Below are 22,440 nucleotides of genomic sequence, written 5' to 3'. Positions count from 1 at the left end.
AGTGGTCTTTAGCTTCCAGTGGCATACAAGGGTCTTTAGCTTCCACTTACAATGTAAATGGTGGTTTAGCTTCCACTTACACAAGTGGCATACAATGTAAGTGGTCTTTAGCTTCCACTTCACACACAAGTGGCATACAATGTAAGTGGTCTTTAGCTTCCACTTACACACAAGTGGCATACAATGTAAGTGGTCTTTAGCTTCCACTTACACAAGTGGCATACAATGTAAGCGGTCTTTAGCTTCCACTTCACACAAGTGGCATACAATGTAAGTGGTCTTTAGCTTCCACTTACACAAGTGGCATACAATGTAAGCGGTCTTTAGCTTCCACTTACACAAGTGGCATACAATGTAAGCGGTCTTTAGCTTCCACTTACACAAGTGGCATACAATGTAAGTGGTCTTTAGCTTCCACTTACACAAGTGGCATACAATGTAAGTGGTCTTTAGCTTCCACTTACACAAGTGGCATACAATGTAAGTGGTCTTTAGCTTCCACTTACACAAGTGGCATACAATGTAAGTGGTCTTTAGCTTCCACTTACACAAGTGGCATACAATGTAAGTGGTCTTTAGCTTCCACTTACACAAGTGGCATACAATGTAAGTGGTCTTTAGCTTCCACTTACACAAGTGGCATACAATGTAAGCGGTCTTTAGCTTCCACTTACACAAGTGGCATACAATGTAAGTGGTCTTTAGCTTCCACTTACACAAGTGGCATACAATGTAAGTGGTCTTTAGCTTCCACTTACACAAGTGGCATACAATGTAAGTGGTCTTTAGCTTCCACTTACACAAGTGGCATACAATGTAAGTGGTCTTTAGCTTCCACTTACACAAGTGGCATACAATGTAAGTGGTCTTTAGCTTCCACTTACACAAGTGGCATACAATGTAAGTGGTCTTTAGCTTCCACTTACACAAGTGGCATACACAAGTGGGCTTCCACTTACACAAGTGGCATACAATGTAAGTGGTCTTTAGCTTCCACTTACACAAGTGGCATACAATGTAAGTGGTCTTTAGCTTCCACTTACACAAGTGGCATACAATGTAAGTGAGCTTCCACTTACACAAGTGGCATACAATGTAAGTGACCTTAAGCTTCCACTTACACAAGTTGCATACACTGTAAGTGGTCTTTTCCCACTCAGCCCTGCAGCAACTATAAGAAAATGTTTTTTGTTTGTAGAAATACATTGTACCGCCAAATACCTTTATTTGTATTATGTTGATTTGTACCGTTTTACAAGGCATAGAAAAACCGATTCTGTTCGGCGAGAGAGTAAAGTGAATATACATTTTACGCACCTGAATAGTTTTAAGGTTTGCGATATTACATTTGCAATACTGACATTAATTGAACAAAACAACTTATAGTCCATTTGGCTCAAAAGCGGACCGATGAATTGCAATCTAACTCGAAAACTAATAAACATAAAATACTCAATGAAACGCTGATGATAATCAAAACATCATACCCACTCTGTAAGGTTTTTTGCAGAATTTTTGTCCTAAAAAAAAAAGTTGTTTAACAATCTATCATTAAAATATTGACACAGTTCACTATTTGTTACGAGGGAGGAGTGCAGAGAAAGGGACAGCCAGGTGTTAGAGAACGGATGGAGACGGCACAGCACAGGTTAATGAATAAATAACTTTGTCTGTGAACGTGCTTCTCGAACACCTGGCTGTCCCTTTCTCTGCACTCCTCCCTCGTAACAAACAGTGAACTGTGTCAATATTTTAATAATAGTTTGTTAAACAACTTTTTTATTTTTAGGACAAAAATTCTGCAAAAACCTCACAGAGTTGGTATGATGTTTTGATTATGATCAGCGTTTCATTGAGTATGTTATGTTTATTAGTTTTCGAGTTAGATTGCAATTCATCGGTCCGCTTTTGAGCCAAACGGACTGTATATGTTAACGAAATGCTATTTATGAGAAGTCAAACTGATCTCAATAGTAAAGGGTTTTTTTGGTTGTTTAACGCCGCACTCAGCACTATTACAGCTATGTGACGGCGGTCTGTAAATAATCGAGTCTGAACCAGATAATACAGTGATCAACAGCAGAGACCCAGATAAGCTGCGTATCCGGGTAAAATACGCATAGAAAATTTCCATTTACGCATTGAAAAAGAATTGTTGCGTACCAATTACGCATTCAAAATGTTAGATACGCAAAAAGTTTAAAACAAATGCGTACGGAATATATTTATAAAAATCGCATGCGTAATGAAAATGACCTCGAATGCTATCAAGTTGTACTGTTAGTTTAGGACAAGTGTTGTATTATCAGTATAGGATGAGTGATTTCCATTATATTTAAGTTGGTTTTGATTAGGTATGACATAAGGCAGAACATACCTGCTTAGTAAACTTAATCAACGACATAATACTTAGGTGAGTAAAATGACTGAAATACGCACATATATGAAAGCAGTGGGTAACGGAAAATGAAATACCCACTCAACATTCATAATACCCACTCCAAAAAAATACAGTGGGTACAGTACCCACATGAGCTAAATCTTATCTGGAGCTCTGCAACAGCATGAGCATCAGTCTTCGAAATTGGGATATGATGACATGTGGCAACCACATCAGTGAGCATGAGACACACACACACCATCCCGTTGGTCGCCTTTTACGACAAGCGTGGGCTGCTTGGAGACCCAGATCTTCACTGGTCAGTACAGGCACTGATTTGTCCAGAGCAGTCCGATTGGGCTTGGCGTTGGCTGGAGGCGGGGCGTCATGGACAAATCTGTGTATGTTTATCTTTATGTTGACAGAACAAGGCTGTATGTTACTATACAGAAGAAGCTACTCCTGTGAGTTAAAACTCACCTGCGTCTTGTTTAAAGCCTTATCACCTGGACATGGGTGTAGCATCGCTGGCGACTGCCATTCTGGCAATGTGTGTATACACTTCTGCTTTTAAACCTGTTGATTTTCAGCCTGTTATTTTTGGACAGAACCTGAACAATTTCTTTGGTTTGTCCTTTCGGAGGCCTTTGAAGAATGACGGAGAACCATCAGTAAAGCACACGTCTGGAACCGATGGTGGGATTGATGTTGTTCTGCCTCGCGCACAGACGGAGTCGAAAAAGTCACCGTCACTGCCGTCATTGGATCACGTCCACACCGGCATCCCCGAAACATCGACACCGCCAACATTGACATCGTCTACTTCACAACGGTTAACAGCTTCTTCCAAGACTTTAGATGCAGAAAACATTTCAAATGTCTTGCATGAAACAACAATTCCAACGACCCCACACCAAACAAAGACATCAAAGAAGAGTGATATTCGAAAGGAAATAAAATCGCTATTTATGACTTTGTTGCAAAGGATCGTTGACCTTGAAACAAAGAGCAAGGAGCTCGGTGTAATACCTCCCCAGTCAGACAAGATTGAGAGAGAAGATAAGCGTATACCATTGTCGTTCTACAAACTGTCTGCACGACTTTTTGCACTATCGGATGCAGTGTTGGATTACGCGAAATATGAGGGTTACACGGAAGGGGCTGAAGCACGTGAGTATCTACAATCCCTGCTTATACTCGTAGAAAGATCTTAAAAACTGCATACGTTTTGGCAATAGAAATATTTATGCAAAATTATTCTGCAACTATTATGCATATGAAGATGTCAGTTAATTTGGTATTAAGAAAAGAATATATTTTGGTCGTTGGAAACTATTGCTCAACTGTTCCTACGGGACAATAACAACAGCAGCAACAACAACAAAAGCAACATCACGAAAGAAAAATACTTAGCGGTAACAGAAACATCAGTTTGGAATTTTCCTTCGTAGAAATTTACAATAATCAGCCTTTCAGGTGTTTGATTATGAGTTGAAATGACATAAAAACGAACTGGGTAGACTTTCTGTTTTCTTGTTGTTGTAATATCTTTATATGCATTTACCTTGCATAAGCTTGAAGGTCTTCAGCAACCCAAGCTTGTCGTAAAAGTCAACTTAAGGCATCGTGTGGTCAGACTCGCTGACTTAGTTGACAGATGTCATCGTGTCTCAATGTTGTAGATCGATGCTTATGGTGTTGATCATTGGATTGTCTGGTCCAGACTCAATTTACAGACTGCCGCATATAGCTTGAATATTGCTGAGTGCAGCGTTAAACAAGGAACCACCCAACCAACTTTATATGCATTTCAGGATTCTCAGACCGACAGTATGCTGGAACTCTGGAAACAAGTGATATAAAAGGTCCATCAGGCATGGCTTTTAGCAACGTTCACGAAGACGTTATGTACGTCATCAACAACGGCGATACAGGATTAGGCACCTCTATAACGGCCCTCAACAAAACGGGCGAAAAACTGAATGTCTTTGTCCTTGCAGGTGCCCGCAACAATGATTGGGCTGCCCTGCAGATAGGTAAGGTCTACGGTTTTCTGATTGGACATAAACAAACATATTCATTATCACTGCATGTTGAGATTGTTTGTGTGATTCAAACCCCGTTTGAGTAACATGACATGGATTTATCGAGGCGTTCTCAGAACAATTATACTGGATCTACTGATCTTCAACGACCCATGCTTGTCGACTAACGGGATCGGGTGGTCAAACTCACTGACTTGGTCGACACATAACATCGTATCCCAATTGCGTAGATCGATGCTCTTGCTGTTGATCAATGTATTGTGTGGTCTAAAGTCGATTATTTCAGACCGCTACCATAAAGCTGGAATATAGCTCAGTGCAGCGCTAAAAATCAAACTTTAATACAGGGTAAAGTAATGTCTGTAATGTTAATTGTTTGTGCGACATATCACTGGTGCTTTACAGCCCAATATTGTAAAACCAAACCTTCTCTTAATATGTCCTTTCCCTTTCGTCAAAAAACATGCCATCTGTCAATGGAATGTTTTTTCATTTCACTTTCATCTTGGTAAAAAACTCAAAATTAGTATCTGAAGGATTATTGATATAAGCAAAGCATTTAATGAAAATCTCCATTAAAATTTAGAATAAGCGCATTTGAAAAGGAAATTCAGCAACTAGAGTTATGTTCCTGGGATTCAATCCTTCATTCATAATGAGTTGAACAGCGAAGCATGTGTATCATCACATGGGAATGTATTGAATACTTTTTAGGAAGAACGGAAAGAATCCAATATTTTTCAGCTACGTCAGTAAGTATTGAAACCTTTACAGCTACATCAGAAAAAAATAATTGAATATATTCAGCTACATCAGAAAGTATTGGATGCGTTTTCAGCTACATCAGAAAGAATTGAATATTTTTCAGCTACATCAGAAAGTGTTGCATACTTTTTTAGCTCCATGTGCCCCGACAAGTTCTCGTAGCTGCATCTACATCGGCGATATCGATCAACAAGACAGGAACGGCAAAGCCTTGAGCAACATCTACATATGCGAGGAACCTGATGACATCTTTAGCGGAAATAAACTTGTGCTGAAAGAGAAGATTAGGATAACGTGAGTAACAATACTGTTTGTATATTCCCTAAAGAAATCACAAACGTGAACCTAGAAAAATGTATTTAACCAGTTACTAGTACTTGAAGTGTTTTCAGATTTTAAAAGCAGCTTTTATGTCTAAAGGAGAGGTGCACTTCAACGTTTGGTTTGCATTTTCAAATGTTTGCTAGGGTCACTTCAATTTAAGGCATGGGATGTTTTGTTCAGCTAAATAACATTTTATTGAATTGTTTCCAAATTTTTGAACGACATTCCATATCTATAAAAGTGCAAAGTTATTTTGCTGTTTTTAAGGCATTGAGAATTATCTCAATTTACGTCTCTTGAACTCTCAGTGAAAACACAAGATTACTTTCTGACATAATGTTTGAAACTAATAAAAGATATATGCCAGGATTAATTCTCTTAATAGATTTTGAGATGGCGTTCGAGACAGTGTCTAAAGATTTCTTGAATATTGTTTTAGCTAAATTTGGTTTTGGATATGAAATCATTCATTTGATAAATATACTGACACATGAAACACCATCCTGTGTAATCCAACATGGTAAACGCTCTGAATGTTTCGTAAATGAACGAGGATGCAGGCAAGGAGATCCTCTGTCACCGTACCTCTTTAATTTATCACTGAAATACTTGCTTGTATGAATAAAAGTAATAAGAACATAAAAGGTATTGTTATTGACAATAATGAGTATAAATTAAATCAGTAGGCAGATGATACCGAATTATTTCCTGATGGGAGTGAACAAAGCTTAAAGGCTGCTATTGATGTAATTAATACTTTTTATAAAATGTCAGGACTTAATATATACTTTGATAAGACAAAAGCAATATGTATTGGCTCAAAGAGAAATAGTACTGATATTAAGCAGAGACATTAAAATAGATTGGCAAAATGGTGTATTTGAAGTCTTGGGAATTAAATTTCACACCGATCTTAACAATTTGTTGGTAACCAATACAAGAATATGACTACAGAAAGTAAATAGATTGCTTGCACACTGGTGGTAAAGACTCTTGACACTGACTGGCAATAATAGTTATCATACAAACTTTGACTATGTCAAAACCTGTTCATATATTCAATACTTTGTATAATCCTCCAAAAGATTCATTACTCCATCAGAGAATATCTTCTTCAAATTCATATGGAATGACACACCTGATAAAATCAAAAAGAACACTTTGAAAAAGATACACAAACTTTTTGTGAAGCATTGAAACTTGGCAATCTGAGATCATTTTGCAGAAAAACAACCATTGAACACCCCTGTAATATTCCTTTTGATGTCATTTTAAACTCTGGTGCAATGTTGACCAGGTAACTCACATTGATAAAGGTTGTTTTGAACCATAACTGCAAAAAACCAACGCATTACAATAAAAATTGGACAAGTAAATGAATGCTTGCAATTAAGGATATGTGTTACAAAACTAGTTTCTCATCCTTTGATAAGTTGAAGGCAATGTTTAATCAGTTGAAGGCAATTATTTGGTATTAAAGGCACACGCTTGGACTATTTGCATGTTTTGAATATACTACCTGATTTTTGAAAATATTCAGTTAGACACTCTAGAAATATCCCAGCCTTTTGTTTACTCATAACTGAATGTCGTTTGAATTTACGGAAATTATGCAAAGGCTCTAGGGGTATTTATGACGCCTTGGTTTCTAATGAAGAGTTTCCTAAAGTGTGTCTAAAATAGCCAGCATCTTTTGCTAATGTTTAGTTTTACGCCGCTTTTAGCAATATTCCAGCAATATTACGGCGGGGGACTCCAGAAATGGGCTTCACACATTGTGCCCATGTGGGGAATCGAACCCGGGTCTTCGGCGTGACGAGCCAACGCTTTAACCACTAGGCTACCCCACCGCCCCTGGTTTGAAAGATGTCAAACTACTTTGACTTTCCATACAAGTTTTACATGATTTGATCTATACTAAAAACAACTAAAAAACTAAACTCATTCTCACTCACAGCATGTCTACTTGATGTGGCACTGAGGATGGCAGAGTCGTCTTTGTGCGCAACAATTGACCGTGCAGAGTTACGTCCCTTAGAGTGCGAGAAACCTACGATCGTGAGGTCGAATCCAATATTCTTTTTCTCAGTTTCAAAACGATAGCTAAGACGTATTTCTAATTTTTGGGTACCGCATTATGTTTTATAGTGTTACCGATACAAAGCGGGCAGGTTGGGTAGCTTATTGATTAAAACGTTTGCTCGTCACACTGAAGGTCCGGGTTCGATTTCCCGCATGGATGCAATGTGTGAAGCTCGTTTCTGGTGTCCCGCTCTGGAATATTGCTGAGATATTGCTAAAAGCAGTATCCAATCACCCACCCAGATAAAATGTAATTCAACGCAGTATCAAAATAGAACCTTGCTATTTATGTTTTCAAAGGGACCTCGATGACTCTGCGAAGCTGATGCTGGTGTCCCCAAAAGCAGACATATACGTCATACCACAGCATCACGAGGAATCACCCCTTTACAAGATCACGAATGGAAGAGCCGAAGAAATCTGCCAGTTCAAGTTTGAATCCCAGTGGTCTGGACCTGTTGATGGTGACATATCAGCCGATGGCGACATGGTGTTGATTAAGACATTCGACTTCGTGTACTACTTTTACGTACCAGACAAAAACTACACCAATGCCCTTTGTAGTGATACTGAGCGTGTGGCGCTGAGGTACACTTGGGAAAATCTTGGAGAAGTTGTAACCTTCAGCCCTGATGCCATGTCATATTACACCTGTAATAAGCAGCTTTATTCCCCGCTATGGAGGTACGACCGATTGAAGGTAAAAGAAGTGGACTAGAAGAAGAATACGAAGAAGAAGAAAAAAGAAGAGGAAGTTTATTGTATTTAAAGCCTCTGGCCCTTATTCAGAATAAATATGATTTCGAGTGACATACACATTCGGATGTTACATACAGTATTTCATCAATTTCAATAAACATGTACACTGTTTTTCAATACGTTGTTTCTTAAACTTGTTACATGCTTTACACACAATGACAGGTGTAAATTATCAGAATCATAAAAGAAGAGAATGGTTTATGTAAGTATGTTTTTGGTAAGAGAAGAGAGTAGGACATGTAAAGACGTTGTCCATTTCATTTTTATACCCCTTTTACATAACATACAAATCTTTTCATTTTTATCAGTTGCTACGGCGTGCTGGGGTAGCCTAGTGGTCAAAGCGTTCGATCGTCAAGCAGAAGACCCGGATTCGAATCCCCACATGGATACAATGTGTGAAGCACATTTCTGGTGTCCCCCGCTGTGATATTGCTGGAATATTGCTAAAAGCGGTGTGAAACTAAACTCACTCACTCACGAGTTTGCTACTGTCATTGTCCTTCAGTAAACCTTCAAGGAAATAGACATCTTCTCATTGACTAACAAGACCAGCAAAGAAAATCACTGAAATGTTCAAAATGTCTGAATGACATGTTTGTCACATAGACCTCCTTGGGGCCTTATGCTGAATGAAGGAAAAAGAAACAATACCGCCTTGTCTATTTGACATTTACATGTTTACTCCTCCATTGCTGTTGCCTACACAAATCTTGCTAGATTACCAATCGTTTGAAATATATTAAGCGTTTTCTCATATAACCATATACCAAAAGCAAAAACATTCGATTTTGTAAAATCTACAAAGTTTTCTTCCACTGTATCAAATGCACTTGCACCATTAACATATTTAGTTTAATGCCAACTTTATCAATATTGAAGCAGTACCACTGCGGAGATATTTACACATTGCACCATGTGGAGAATAGAACCGGGCCTTTGGCTTTAATCACTTGCCTACCTCACCACCTCCATAACATAGAAAGTAAACATACTGCCCCGAGGATCACAAGTTTAAAGAGGCAATGAGTCAGATTGTATGCATCGGTTGAGATGGCCACGTGATGAATAATCAGCCAGAATGAGATCATCTTACTAAAACGTGAAAAATCAGAAAACCAGATCCTTGTCCAAAAGAAACAACGTATGTGATCCACGTGATGCAATCACTGCCTCATGCTCCCAATAAGTATCTGGAGTCTTGCTTACTTATTGAAACTCATGGAGCCTTGTGTACCTATGAACATGATTGCAATAATTACATTTAATTTTTTTTAATCATTTTGAAAACTTGTATAACGAATTTAGATGGCATGCTATTATTTACCGCTGAGATACAATTATTATTTTTGAGTTTTATCTTCAGTGATCTCAACCCTTTGTTTGTAACTAGGAGTCAGGACTACAATACTGATAATAATAATAATAGCAATACAACTCCTAACTGATAGGAGATAAAGAAACAGTGCTATTAAACACAGTTCAGAAAATGATTGTATTTGTACCCAGTGCAATTAGACCGATAACATTGCCCGATATCCTTTCATTCAGAAACGTCAAATGCCTATCATTCACTCACTACACGAACTGCCTCTCTCATACAAAGTCGCCATGTTCAAATAAAGTCAAATAACTGCAGATAACGATAAACTTAGAATGCGACCCCATACTTTCTACCTCGGAACTGATTTGTTGACACAAAATTGCAATGTACTCGAAACATGAAAAGGACCGACTTGCATACGTCAATCAAACATGTAAGTATGTGCGATTTAACCAATCAGAACGCCGTATTTCGTGTGTAACCTGGTGAATGGAGTACTCCTTCCAGCACGTCAACGGCGCACGCTGTCGGCGATGGAGAACGACGAATGCCAAGAAAATGCTGATTCTGTATGGAGCTGAAACTCCCAGATATTTTGTAAATTATACTAATGAAGTCAAATATTACTTTTGAAAAACGAAAGTTAAAAATAAAGTTATTTGCTTTCCATCAGTGTTAAGCATATACACGGTGGTGAATGGATCACAGAATGGTGAATGGTGAATGGTGAATGACATCAGGTGTTCGTAAAAAGGGTAAGCATGTCCTGCTGTAACGGTAGTGCCCACTTACACAATCTGCATAAACTGTAAGCGATCTTAAGTTTGTTTGTCTAACGCCACACATCAGCAATAAGAACCTGTTTGGGTTTTTTTAGAAATACGTTGCTGTACAATTTTATGTAACATGTTGCTACCGATCAAAAAGGCATAGAAAAAATTGATTGTGTTCAGTGTGAGAGTAAAGTGAATATATAATTTACGTATTTGAATAGTTTTAAGTTTTACACCAATTGAATAAAACAAGCTATATGTTCTTTAAACTGTTTTTAAAATATTTCGGTAACGAAATGCTATTTAGAAGACAAACTGATCTCAAAGTATATTTACTGGTCTGTCCTGAGCGGTCCGATTGGGCTTGGCGTAGACGAGAGGCGGGGCGTCGTGGACAAATATGTATATATGTTGATTTATGTTGACAGAACAAGGCTGAAGGCTTCTGTACAGAAGAAGGTACTCCAGTGATTTAAAACACACCTTCGTCTTGTTTAAGCCTTATCAGCGGGACATGGGTATAGTTGTCCTGGCGACTGCAATTCTGGCAACGTGTGTACACACTTCTGCTTTTAAACTTGTTGATTTTAAGCCGGTAATTTTTGGACAGAACCTGAACAAGTTCTTTGGTTTGTCCTCTCAGAGGCCGTTCAAGGACGACGGGGAACCATCACGGAAGTATACGTCTAGAACTGATGGCGGGGTTGATATTGTTCTGTCAGGTGCAGAGACAGGGTCCAAAATGTCACCATCACTGCCGTCATTGGACCACATCCACATCGGGAGCCCTGAAACACCGACACCGTCTACCTCGGCATCGTCTACTTCAGAGCCGAAATTGACAGCTCCTACCAAGATTGATCTGACATCGTCTACTCCAGATGCAGAAAACATTTCAAATGTTTTGCATGAAACAACAATTCCATCCAAGGAGAGTGATAATGCAAAGGAAATAAAATCGCTATATTTGACTTTGTTGCAAAAGATCGTTGACCTTGAAACAAAGAACAAGGAGCTAGGTGTAATACCGCCCCAGGCAGACAAGATCGAGAGAGAAGATAAGCGTATACCATTGTCTTTCTACAAACTGTCTGCACGAGTTTTGGCACTATCTGATACAGTGTTGGATTATGCGAAATATGAGGGTTACACGAAAGGGGCTGAAGCACGTGAGTGTCTATAATCCTTTCTCGTAGAAAGATCTAAAAAATTGCAACATACTTATACTGCAATTAATAATATAGGTATGACAATATCAGTTAATTTGGAGTTAAGAATTTAATTCTATTTTGGTCTTTGAAACTATTGCCCAGCTATTCCTGTGGGATCAAAGTTGGCAACAACAACAACAATTACAACAACATCAACAGCAACAAAACCAACAACACTGAGAATAGTTCACGAAAAAAATCAAAGACTGCAATCAGTCTCTCAGCTATATTTTCAGATCTTTGATTAATAGTTGAAGTATCTTAAAAATAACTCAGTACACTTTCATTTGCCTCTCAGTTTATTTTTATGTTGCTGTAATATCCTAAATGCGTTTCAGGATTCTCAGACCGACAGTATGCTGGAACTCTGGAAACAAGTGATGTAAAAGGTCCATCAGGCATGGCATTTAGCAACGTTCACGAAGACGTCATGTATGTCATTAACAACGGGGATACGGGATTAGGCCCAATTATAACCGCCCTCAACAAAACGGGCGAAAAAATGAATGTCTTTGTCCTTGCAGGTGCCCATAACAATGATTGGGCTGCTCTACAGATAGGTAAGATCTAGGGTTTTCTGACAGGACCAAACAAACGTTCTCGAAGATATTCATTATTACTGCATGTCGAGATTGTTTGTGTGATTCAAACCCCGTTTGAATAGCATAATATGGCTAATACCTTCTCAGAATCGTTATTCAGTCCGATGAGGATCTAAGGTAGAACTGGTCTTCAACAACCAATTCTTGTCGTAAGAGGCGACTAACGGGATCTCTTTTGTCAATGATATATGGCATCTCTCAATAGGATATTTCAGCTTTTGTGTTGGTGTCTGAAGGATTTACATTTAAGAAATCGTTGTTTAACTTTTAATATAAGTAAAGTTAAAATCTGCTTACAAATTTAAAATAAGCAAATTCGAAAGTGAAGTAACTGGAGTTATGTTTCTGTCATTAAATCCTACATATATATTGACCAAAGATCTTTTTCAGGTGTGCAGCAAAGAATGTGTATCATTACATCAGAAAGTATTGTATACATTTTCATATTCATGAGAAAGAACTGCATACTATTATGGCTATATCAGAAAGTGTTGTATACGTTTTCAGCTCCATGTTCCCCGACAAGTTCTCGCAGCTGCATCTACATCGGCGACATTGATCAACAAGACGGGAACAAGGAAACTGTGAGCATCATCTACATATGTGAGGAACCCAATGACATCTTTAGCAGAAATAAACTTGAGCTAACAGAGAAGATCGAGATAAGGTGAGTAACAGTATTGTCTCCCCTTAAAAAGATCTGGCATATGTGCTCATGAGAGGGAATTCCGCCTGCACGCCCGCCTGCACGTCTGCTCGAAGACGATTTGTTTCAACAAATAACTTAAAAACTACTGCTTGGAATTTTGGGGGACCACCTTCTTAATCTAATGAAGAAGCGCAGTGCAAACCTGGATTATGAAATTGTATTTATTTGTCAAGAATTACAGCCATTTACAAACGTGAACCTAGGTTACTTGAACAGTATTGGTCGAATGTTTTCTGATTTGGGAAAGCAGCTTTTATGTCTAAAGGAGAGGTACAGTGCAACGTTTGGTTTGGGTTTTCAAACTTGATATTTATGCTTTCAAAGGGACCTCGATGTCTCTGCGATGCTGATGCTGGTGTCCCCACAAGCAGATATTTTCGTCATACCACAGCATGAGGACGAATCACCCGTTTACAAGATCACGAATGGAAGAGCCGAAGAAATCTGCCAGTTCAGGTTTGAATCCCACTGGCCTGGACCCGTTGATGGTGACATATCAGCCGATGGCGACATGATGTTGATTAAGACATACGACTATGTGTACTACTTTTACGTACCCGACAAAAAACTACACCAATGCCCTTTGTAGTGATACTGAGCGTGTGGCGCTGAGGTACACTTGGGAGAATCTTGGAGAAGTTGTAACCTTCAGCCCTGATGCCATGTCATATTACACCTGTAATAAGCAGCTTTATTCCCCGCTATGGAGGTACGACCGATTGAAGGTAAAGGAAGTTGGTTATAGAAGAAACAAAATGATTCACACTTTGCAAAAGCCAATCATCATCATCATCATCATCATCATCATTATGATCATTAGCTCTTTCTTTCTCGCTATGTAATTATTATTACTTTGAATGCGAAAGAAAACAAAATGGTTTGCACTCTACAGATTTCACTGGGCGTAAAAGGCAAAATAACGATGATGATTATAAGAGTTACTGGTTTGTCCAGAGCAGTCTGAGAAAGATAAACATACACAGGTTTGTGGACGACGCCCCGACTCTCACCTATGCGAAACGAGGCCTTGTGTACAAATCTGTGTGTGTTTATCTTTGTCTTGACAGATGAAGGCTGTATGTTACTATGCAGAAGTTGTTCCAGTAAGTTAAAACACACCTTCGTCTTGTTTAAAGCCTTATCAGTTGAACCTAGGTGTAGTTGCACTGGCGACTGTGTGTACATACTTCTGCTTTTAAACCTGTTGATTTTAAGCCGGTAAGTTTTGGACAAAACCTGAAGAAGTTTTTTTTTGGTTTGTCCATTCAGGGGCCGTTCAAGATCGATGGAGAGTCAAAAGTTAAGTACACATCTGGAATCGATGGGGAGGTTGATGGTGTTGATGTTGTTCTGTCTGGTGCAGAGACAGAGCCTGAAATGTCAGCATCACTGCCGTCATTGGATCATGTCTACATCGGTATCCCCGAAACACAGGTATCGTCTACTCCAGATGCAGAAAACATTTCAAATGTTTTGCATGAAACAACAATTCCACCCAAGGAGATTGATCATCCAAAGGAAATAAACTCGCTATATTTGACTTTGTTGCAAAAGATTGTTGACCTTGAAACAAAGAGCAAGGGGCTAGGTGTAATACCTCCCCAGGCAGACAAGATTGAGAGAGAAGATAAGCGTATACCATTGTCTTTCTACAAACTGTCTGCACGAGTTTTGGCACTATCAAATGCAGTGTTGAATTACGCGAAATATGAGGGTTACACTGAAGGGGCTGAAGCACGTGAGTATCTGTACTCCTTTCTGGTAGAAAGATCTTAAAAACTGCAACAAACTTATACTGCAAGTTATATGCGTATGACAATATCAGTTAATTTGGTGTTAAGAATACAATTCTATTTTGGTCTTTGAAACTATTGCCAAGCTATTCCTGTGGGATCGAAGGGGACAGCAACAACAACAACAACAACAACAACAACAACAATTACAGCAGCAACATCAACAAAACCAACAACACAGATGATAATTCGAGAAAGCAATTAAAGACAACAATCAGCCTCTCAGCTATCTTTTCAGATGTTTGATTATCAGTTGAAGTGAGTTAAAAACGAACTCAGTACACTTTCTGTTGCCTCTTAGTCTTCTTTTATGTTGCTGTAGTATCTTTATATACATTTCAGGATTCTCAGACCGACAGTATGCTGGAACTCTGGAAACAACTGATATAGAAGGACCATCAGGCATGGCATTTAGCAGCATTCACGAGGACATCATGTATGTCATTAACAACGGCGACACAGGATTAGGCCCTTCTATAACGGCCTTCAACAAAACGGGCGAAAAACTGAATGTCTTTGTCCTTGCAGGTGCCCATAACAATGATTGGGCTGCTCTACAGATAGGTAAGATTTATGGTTTTCGGCTAGGACACGAACAAACTTTCTCGAAGATAATATTATGCATTATTACTCCATGTCGAGATTGTTTGTGCGATGCAAAGCTGTTGAGTAAATGACATGGCATAGACTTTCTAAGAATAGTTATTCAGTCGCATGAGAATCTAAGGTACAACTGGTCTTCAACAACCAATTCTTGTCGTAAAAGGCGACTAACGGGATTTCTTTCGTCTGTGATGTATGGCATCTCTCACCTTTTTGTCTTGGATTCTGAAGAATTTACATTTAAGAAATCGTTGTTTAACTTTTAGTTTAAGTAAAGTGAAACTCTGCATCCAAATTTGAACTAAGCAAATTCGAAGATGAAGTAAATAGAGTTATTTTCCTGTGATTAAATCCTACATATATATTGATCAAAGATCTTTTTCAGGTGTGCAGCGAAAAATGTGTATCATCATATCAGAAAGTATTGAATAATTTTTCATCAACACGACAAAGAACTGAATACCATTTAAGTTACATCTGAAAGTACTGAATATTATTAGAGCTACATCAGAAGGTATTGAATACGTGTTTTAGCTACATCAGAAATCGTTGTATACGTTTTCAGCTCCATGTTCCCCGACAAGTTCTCGCAGCTGCATCTACATCGGCGACATCGATAAACAAGACGGGAACAAGGAAACTGCGAACATTATCTACATATGCGAGGAACCCAATGACATCTTTAGCAGAAATAAACTTGAGCTAAAAGAGAAGATCGAGATAAAGTGAGTAACAATATTGTCCCTGCTTTGATGTCTCCCCTTATAAAGATTTGACATATATGGTCATAAGAGGGAATTCCGATCGCCCGCTCACACATCTGTCCGAAAGACGATTTGTTTCAACAAATAACTTGAAAACTACTGCTTGGAATTTTGGGGGACCACCTTCTTAATCTAATGAAGAAGCGCAGTGCAAACCTGGATTATGAAATTGTATTTATTTGTCAAGAATTACAGCCATTTACAAACGTGAACCTAGGTTACTTGAACAGTATTGGTCGAATGTTTTCTGATTTGGGAAAGCAGCTTTTATGTCTAAAGGAGAGGTACAGTGCAACGTTTGGTTTGGGTTTTCAAACCTTGATATTTATGCTTGCAAAGGGACCTCGATGACTATTCGTTGCTGATGCTGGTGTCCCCACAAGCAGATATTTTCGTCATACCACAGCATGAGGACGAATCACCCGTTTACAAGATCACGAATGGAAGAGCCGAAGAAATCTGCCAGTTCAAGTTTGAATCCCAGTGGTCTGGACCTGTTGATGGTGACATATCAGCCGATGGCGACATGATGTTGATTAAGACATACGACTTTGTGTACTACTTTTACATACCCGACAAAAACTACATCGATGCCCTTTGTAGTGATACTGAGCGTGTGGCGCTGAGGTACACTTGTGAAAATATGGGGGAAGTTGTAACCTTCAGCCCTGATGCCATGTCATATTACACCTGTAATAAGCAGCTTTATTCCCCGCTATGGAGGTACGACCGATTGAAGGTAAAGGAAGTTGGTTATAGAAGAAACAAAATGATTCACACTTTGCAAAAGCCAATCATCATCATCATCATCATCATCATCATCATCATTATGATCATTAGCTCTTTCTTTCTCGCTATGTAATTATTATTACTTTGAATGCGAAAGAAAACAAAATGGTTTGCACTCTACAGATTTCACTGGGCGTAAAAGGCAAAATAACGATGATGATTATAAGAGTTACTGGTTTGTCCAGAGCAGTCTGAGAAAGATAAACATACACAGATTTGTGGACGACGCCCCGACTCTCACCTATGCGAAACGAGGCGTTGTGTACAAATCTGTGTGTGTTTATCTTTGTCTTGACAGATGAAGGCTGTATGTTACTATGCAGAAGTTGTTCCAGTAAGTTAAAACACACCTTCGTCTTGTTTAAAGCCTTATCAGTTGAACCTAGGTGTAGTTGCACTGGCGACTGCAATTCTGACAATGTGTGTACATACTTCTGCTTTTAAACTTGTTGATTTTAAGCCGGTAAGTTTTGGACAAAAGCTGAAGAAGTTGTTTTTGTTTGTCCATTCAGGGGCCGTTCAAGATCGATGGAGAGTCAAAAGTTAAGTACACATCTGGAATCGATGGGGAGGTTGATGGTGTTGATGTTGTTCTGTCTGGTGCAGAGACAGAGCCTGAAATGTCAGCATCACTGCCGTCATTGGATCATGTCTACATCGGTATCCCCGAAACACAGGTATTGTCTACTCCAGATGCAGAAAACATTTCAAATGTTTTGCATGAAACACCAATTCCATCCAAGGAGATTGATAATCCAAAGGACATAAACTCGCTATATTTGACTTTGTTGCAAAAGATCGTTGACCTTGAAACAAAGAGCAAGGAGCTAGGTGTAATACCGCCCCAGGCAGACAAGATTGAGAGAGAAGATAAGCGTATACCATTGTCTTTCTACAAACTGTCTGCACGAGTTTTGGCACTATCGAATGCAGTGTTGAGTTACGCGAAATATGAGGGTTACACGAAAGGGGCTGAAGCACGTGAGTATCTATAATCCTTTCTGGTAGAAAGATCTTAAAAACTGCAACAAACTTATACTGCAAGTTATATGCGTATGACAATATCAGTTAATTTGGTGTTAAGAATACAATTCTATTTTGGTCTTTGAAACTATTGCCAAGCTATTCCTGTGGGATCGAAGGGGACAGCAACAACAACAACAACAATTACAGCAGCAACATCAACAAAACCAACAACACTGATGATAATTCGAGAAAGCAATTAAAGACAACAATCAGCCTCTCAGCTATCTTTTCAGATGTTTGATTATCAGTTGAAGTGAGTTAAAAACGAACTCAGTACACTTTCTGTTGCCTCTTAGTCTTCTTTTATGTTGCTGTAGTATCTTTATATACATTTCAGGATTCTCAGACCGACAGTATGCTGGAACTCTGGAAACAACTGATATAGAAGGACCATCAGGCATGGCATTTAGCAGCATTCACGAGGACATCATGTATGTCATTAACAACGGCGACACAGGATTAGGCCCTTCTATAACGGCCCTCAACAAAACGGGCGAAAAACTGAATGTCTTTGTCCTTGCAGGTGCCCATAACAATGATTGGGCTGCTCTACAGATAGGTAAGATTTATGGTTTTCGGCTAGGACACGAACAAACTTTCTCGAAGATAATATTATGCATTATTACTCCATGTCGAGATTGTTTGTGCGATTCAAAGCCCGTTTGAGTAAATGACATGGCATAGACTTTCTAAGAATAGTTATTCAGTCGCATGAGAATCAAAGGTACAACTGGTCTTCAACAACCAATTTTTGTCGTAAGAGGCGACTAACGGGATTTCTTTCGTCTGTGATGTATGGCATCTCTCACCTTTTGTCTTGGATTCTGAAAAATTTACATTTAAGAAATCGTTGTTTAACTTTTAGTTTAAGTAAAGTGAAACTCTGCATCCAAATTTGAACTAAGCAAATTCGAAGATGAAGTAAATAGAGTTATTTTCCTGTGATTAAATCCTACATATATATTGATCAAAGATCTTTTTCAGGTGTGCAGCGAAAAATGTATCATCATATCAGAAAGTATTGAATTCTTTTTCATTAACATGAGAAAAAACTGAATACCATTTAAGTTACATCTGAAAGTACTGAATGCCTTTTCATCTACCTCAGAAAGTACTGAATATTATTAGAGCTACATCAGAAAGTATTGAATACGTGTTTTAGCTACATCAGAAAGTGTTGTATACGTTTTCAGCTCCATGTTCCCCGACAAGTTCTCGCAGCTGCATCTACATCGGCGACATCGATAAACAAGACGGGAACAAGGAAACTGCGAACATGATCTACATATGCGAGGAACCCAATGACATCTTTAGCAGAAATAAACTTGAGCTAAAAGAAAAGATCGAGATAAAGTGAGTAACAATATTGTCCCTGCTTTTATGTCTCCCCTTATAACGATCTGACATATATGGTCATAAGAGAGAATTCCCATCGCCCGCTCACACATCTGTCCGAAAGACGATTTGTTTCAACAAATAACTTGAAAACTACTGCTTGGAATTTTGGGGGACCACCTTCTTAATCTAATGAAGAAGCGCAGTGCAAACCTGGATTATGAAATTATATTTATTTGTCAAGAATTACAGCCATTTACAAACGTGAACCTAGGTTACTTGAACAGTATTGGTCGAATGTTTTCTGATTTGGGAAAGCAGCTTTTATGTCTAAAGGAGAGGTACAGTTGCAACGTTTGGTTTGGGTTTTCAAACCATGATATTTATGCTTGCAAAGGGACCTCGATGACTATTCGTTGCTGATGCTGGTGTCCCCACAAGCAGATATTTTCGTCATACCACAGCATGAGGACGAATCACCCGTTTACAAGATCACGAATGGAAGAGCCGAAGAAATCTGCCAGTTCAAGTTTGAATCCCAGTGGTCTGGACCTGTTGATGGTGACATATCAGCCGATGGCGACATGATGTTGATTAAGACATACGACTTTGTGTACTACTTTTACATACCCGACAAAAACTACATCGATGCCCTTTGTAGTGATACTGAGCGTGTGGCGCTGAGGTACACTTGTGAAAATATGGGGGAAGTTGTAACCTTCAGCCCTGATGCCATGTCATATTACACCTGTAATAAGCAGCTTTATTCCCCGCTATGGAGGTACGACCGATTGAAGGTAAAGGAAGTTGGTTATAGAAGAAACAAAATGATTCACACTTTGCAAAAGCCAATCATCATCATCATCATCATCATCATCATCATTATGATCATTAGCTCTTTCTTTCTCGCTATGTAATTATTATTACTTTGAATGCGAAAGAAAACAAAATGGTTTGCACTCTACAGATTTCACTGGGCGTAAAAGGCAAAATAACGATGATGATTATAAGAGTTACTGGTTTGTCCAGAGCAGTCTGAGAAAGATAAACATACACAGGTTTGTGGACGACGCCCCGACTCTCACCTATGCGAAACGAGGCGTTGTGTACAAATCTGTGTGTGTTTATCTTTGTCTTGACAGATGAAGGCTGTATGTTACTATGCAGAAGTTGTTCCAGTAAGTTAAAACACACCTTCGTCTTGTTTAAAGCCTTATCAGTTGAACCTAGGTGTAGTTGCACTGGCGACTGCAATTCTGACAATGTGTGTACATACTTCTGCTTTTAAACCTGTTGGTTTTAAGCCGGTAAGTTTTGGACAAAAGCTGAAGAAGTTGTTTTTGTTTGTCCATTCAGGGGCCGTTCAAGATCGATGGAGAGTCAAAAGTTAAGTACACATCTGGAATCGATGGGGAGGTTGATGGTGTTGATGTTGTTCTGTCTGGTGCAGAGACAGAGCCTGAAATGTCAGCATCACTGCCGTCATTGGATCATGTCTACATCGGTATCCCCGAAACACAGGTATTGTCTACTCCAGATGCAGAAGACATTTCAAATGTTTTGCATGAAACACCAATTCCATCCAAGGAGATTGATAATCCAAAGGACATAAACTCGCTATATTTGACTTTGTTGCGAAAGATCGTTGACCTTGAAACAAAGAGCAAGGAGCTAGGTGTAATACCGCCCCAGGCAGACAAGATTGAGAGAGAAGATAAGCGTATACCATTGTCTTTCTACAAACTGTCTGCACGAGTTTTGGCACTATCGAATGCAGTGTTGAGTTACGCGAAATATGAGGGTTACACGAAAGGGGCTGAAGCACGTGAGTATCTATAATCCTTTCTGGTAGAAAGATCTTAAAAACTGCAACAAACTTATACTGCAAGTTATATGCGTATGACAATATCAGTTAATTTGGTGTTAAGAATACAATTCTATTTTGGTCTTTGAAACTATTGCCAAGCTATTCCTGTGGGATCGAAGTGGACAGCAACAACAATAACAACAACAATTACAGGAGCAACATCAACAAAACCAACAACACTGATGATAATTCGAGAAAGCAATTAAAGACAACAATCAGCCTCTCAGCTATCTTTTCAGATGTTTGATTATCAGTTGAAGTGAGTTAAACGAACTCAGTACACTTTCTGTTGCCTCTTAGTCTTCTTTTATGTTGCTGTAGTATCTTTATATACATTTCAGGATTCTCAGACCGACAGTATGCTGGTACTCTGGAAACAACTGATATAGAAGGACCATCAGGCATGGCATTTAGCAGCATTCACGAGGACGTCATGTATGTCATTAACAACGGCGACACAGGATTAGGCCCTTCTATAACGGCCTTCAACAAAACGGGCGAAAAACTGAATGTCTTTGTCCTTGCAGGTGCCCATAACAATGATTGGGCTGCCCTACAGATAGGTAAGATTTATGGTTTTCGGCTAGGACACGAACAAACTTTCTCGAAGATATTATTATTCATTATTACTCCATGTCGGGATTGTTTGGGTGATTCAAAGCCCGTTTGAGTAAATGACATGGCATAGACCTTCTGAGAATGGTTATTCAGTCGCATGAGAATCAAAGGTACAACTGGTCTTCAACAACCAATTCTTGTCGTAAGAGGCGACTAACGGGATTTCTTTCGTCTGTGATGTATGGCATCTCTCACCTTTTGTCTTGGTATCTGAAGAATTTACATTTAAGAAATCGTTGTTTAACTTTTAGTTTAAGTAAAATGAAACTCTGCATCCAAATTTGAAATGAGCAAATTCGAAGATAAAGGAAATAGAGTTATGTTCCTGTGATTAAATCCTACATATATATTGGTCAAAGATCTTTTTCAGGTGTGCAGCGAAAAATGTATCATCATATCAGAAAGTATTGAATACTTTTTCATTAACATGAGAAAAAACTGAATACCATTTAAGTTACATCTGAAAGTACTGAATGCCTTTTCATCTACCTCAGAAAGTACTGAATATTATTAGAGCTACATCAGAAAGTATTGAATACGTGTTTTAGCTGCATCAGAAAGTGTTGCATACGTTTTCAGCTCCATGTTCCCCGACAAGTTCTCGCAGCTGCATCTACATCGGCGACATCGATAAACAAGACGGGAACAAGGAAGCTGCGAACATGATCTAC

General features: G+C 38.9%; 1 protein-coding gene across 1 annotated transcript; it reads left to right on the top strand.

Annotated features, from left to right (window-relative positions):
• The first annotated feature begins 4,146 nt into the window (after positions 1 to 4,146).
• On the top strand, positions 4,147 to 8,361 carry LOC124287882. Its single transcript, XM_046724361.1, has 3 exons — positions 4,147 to 4,416; positions 5,325 to 5,484; positions 7,897 to 8,361. Exons 1-3 carry the CDS (start codon positions 4,257 to 4,259, stop codon positions 8,312 to 8,314), a joined length of 738 nt encoding a protein of 245 aa, XP_046580317.1. The 5' UTR covers positions 4,147 to 4,256; the 3' UTR covers positions 8,315 to 8,361.
• The last annotated feature ends 14,079 nt before the right edge of the window (positions 8,362 to 22,440 follow it).

Source organism: Haliotis rubra, unplaced genomic scaffold, assembly GCF_003918875.1.
Source record: "Haliotis rubra isolate DU_JTF1 unplaced genomic scaffold, ASM391887v1 Scf407, whole genome shotgun sequence".
NCBI lineage: Eukaryota > Metazoa > Mollusca > Gastropoda > Lepetellida > Haliotidae > Haliotis > Haliotis rubra.
The sequence above is the reverse complement of the archived record's forward strand: the minus strand, read 5'-3'. Positions and strand labels throughout refer to the sequence as shown.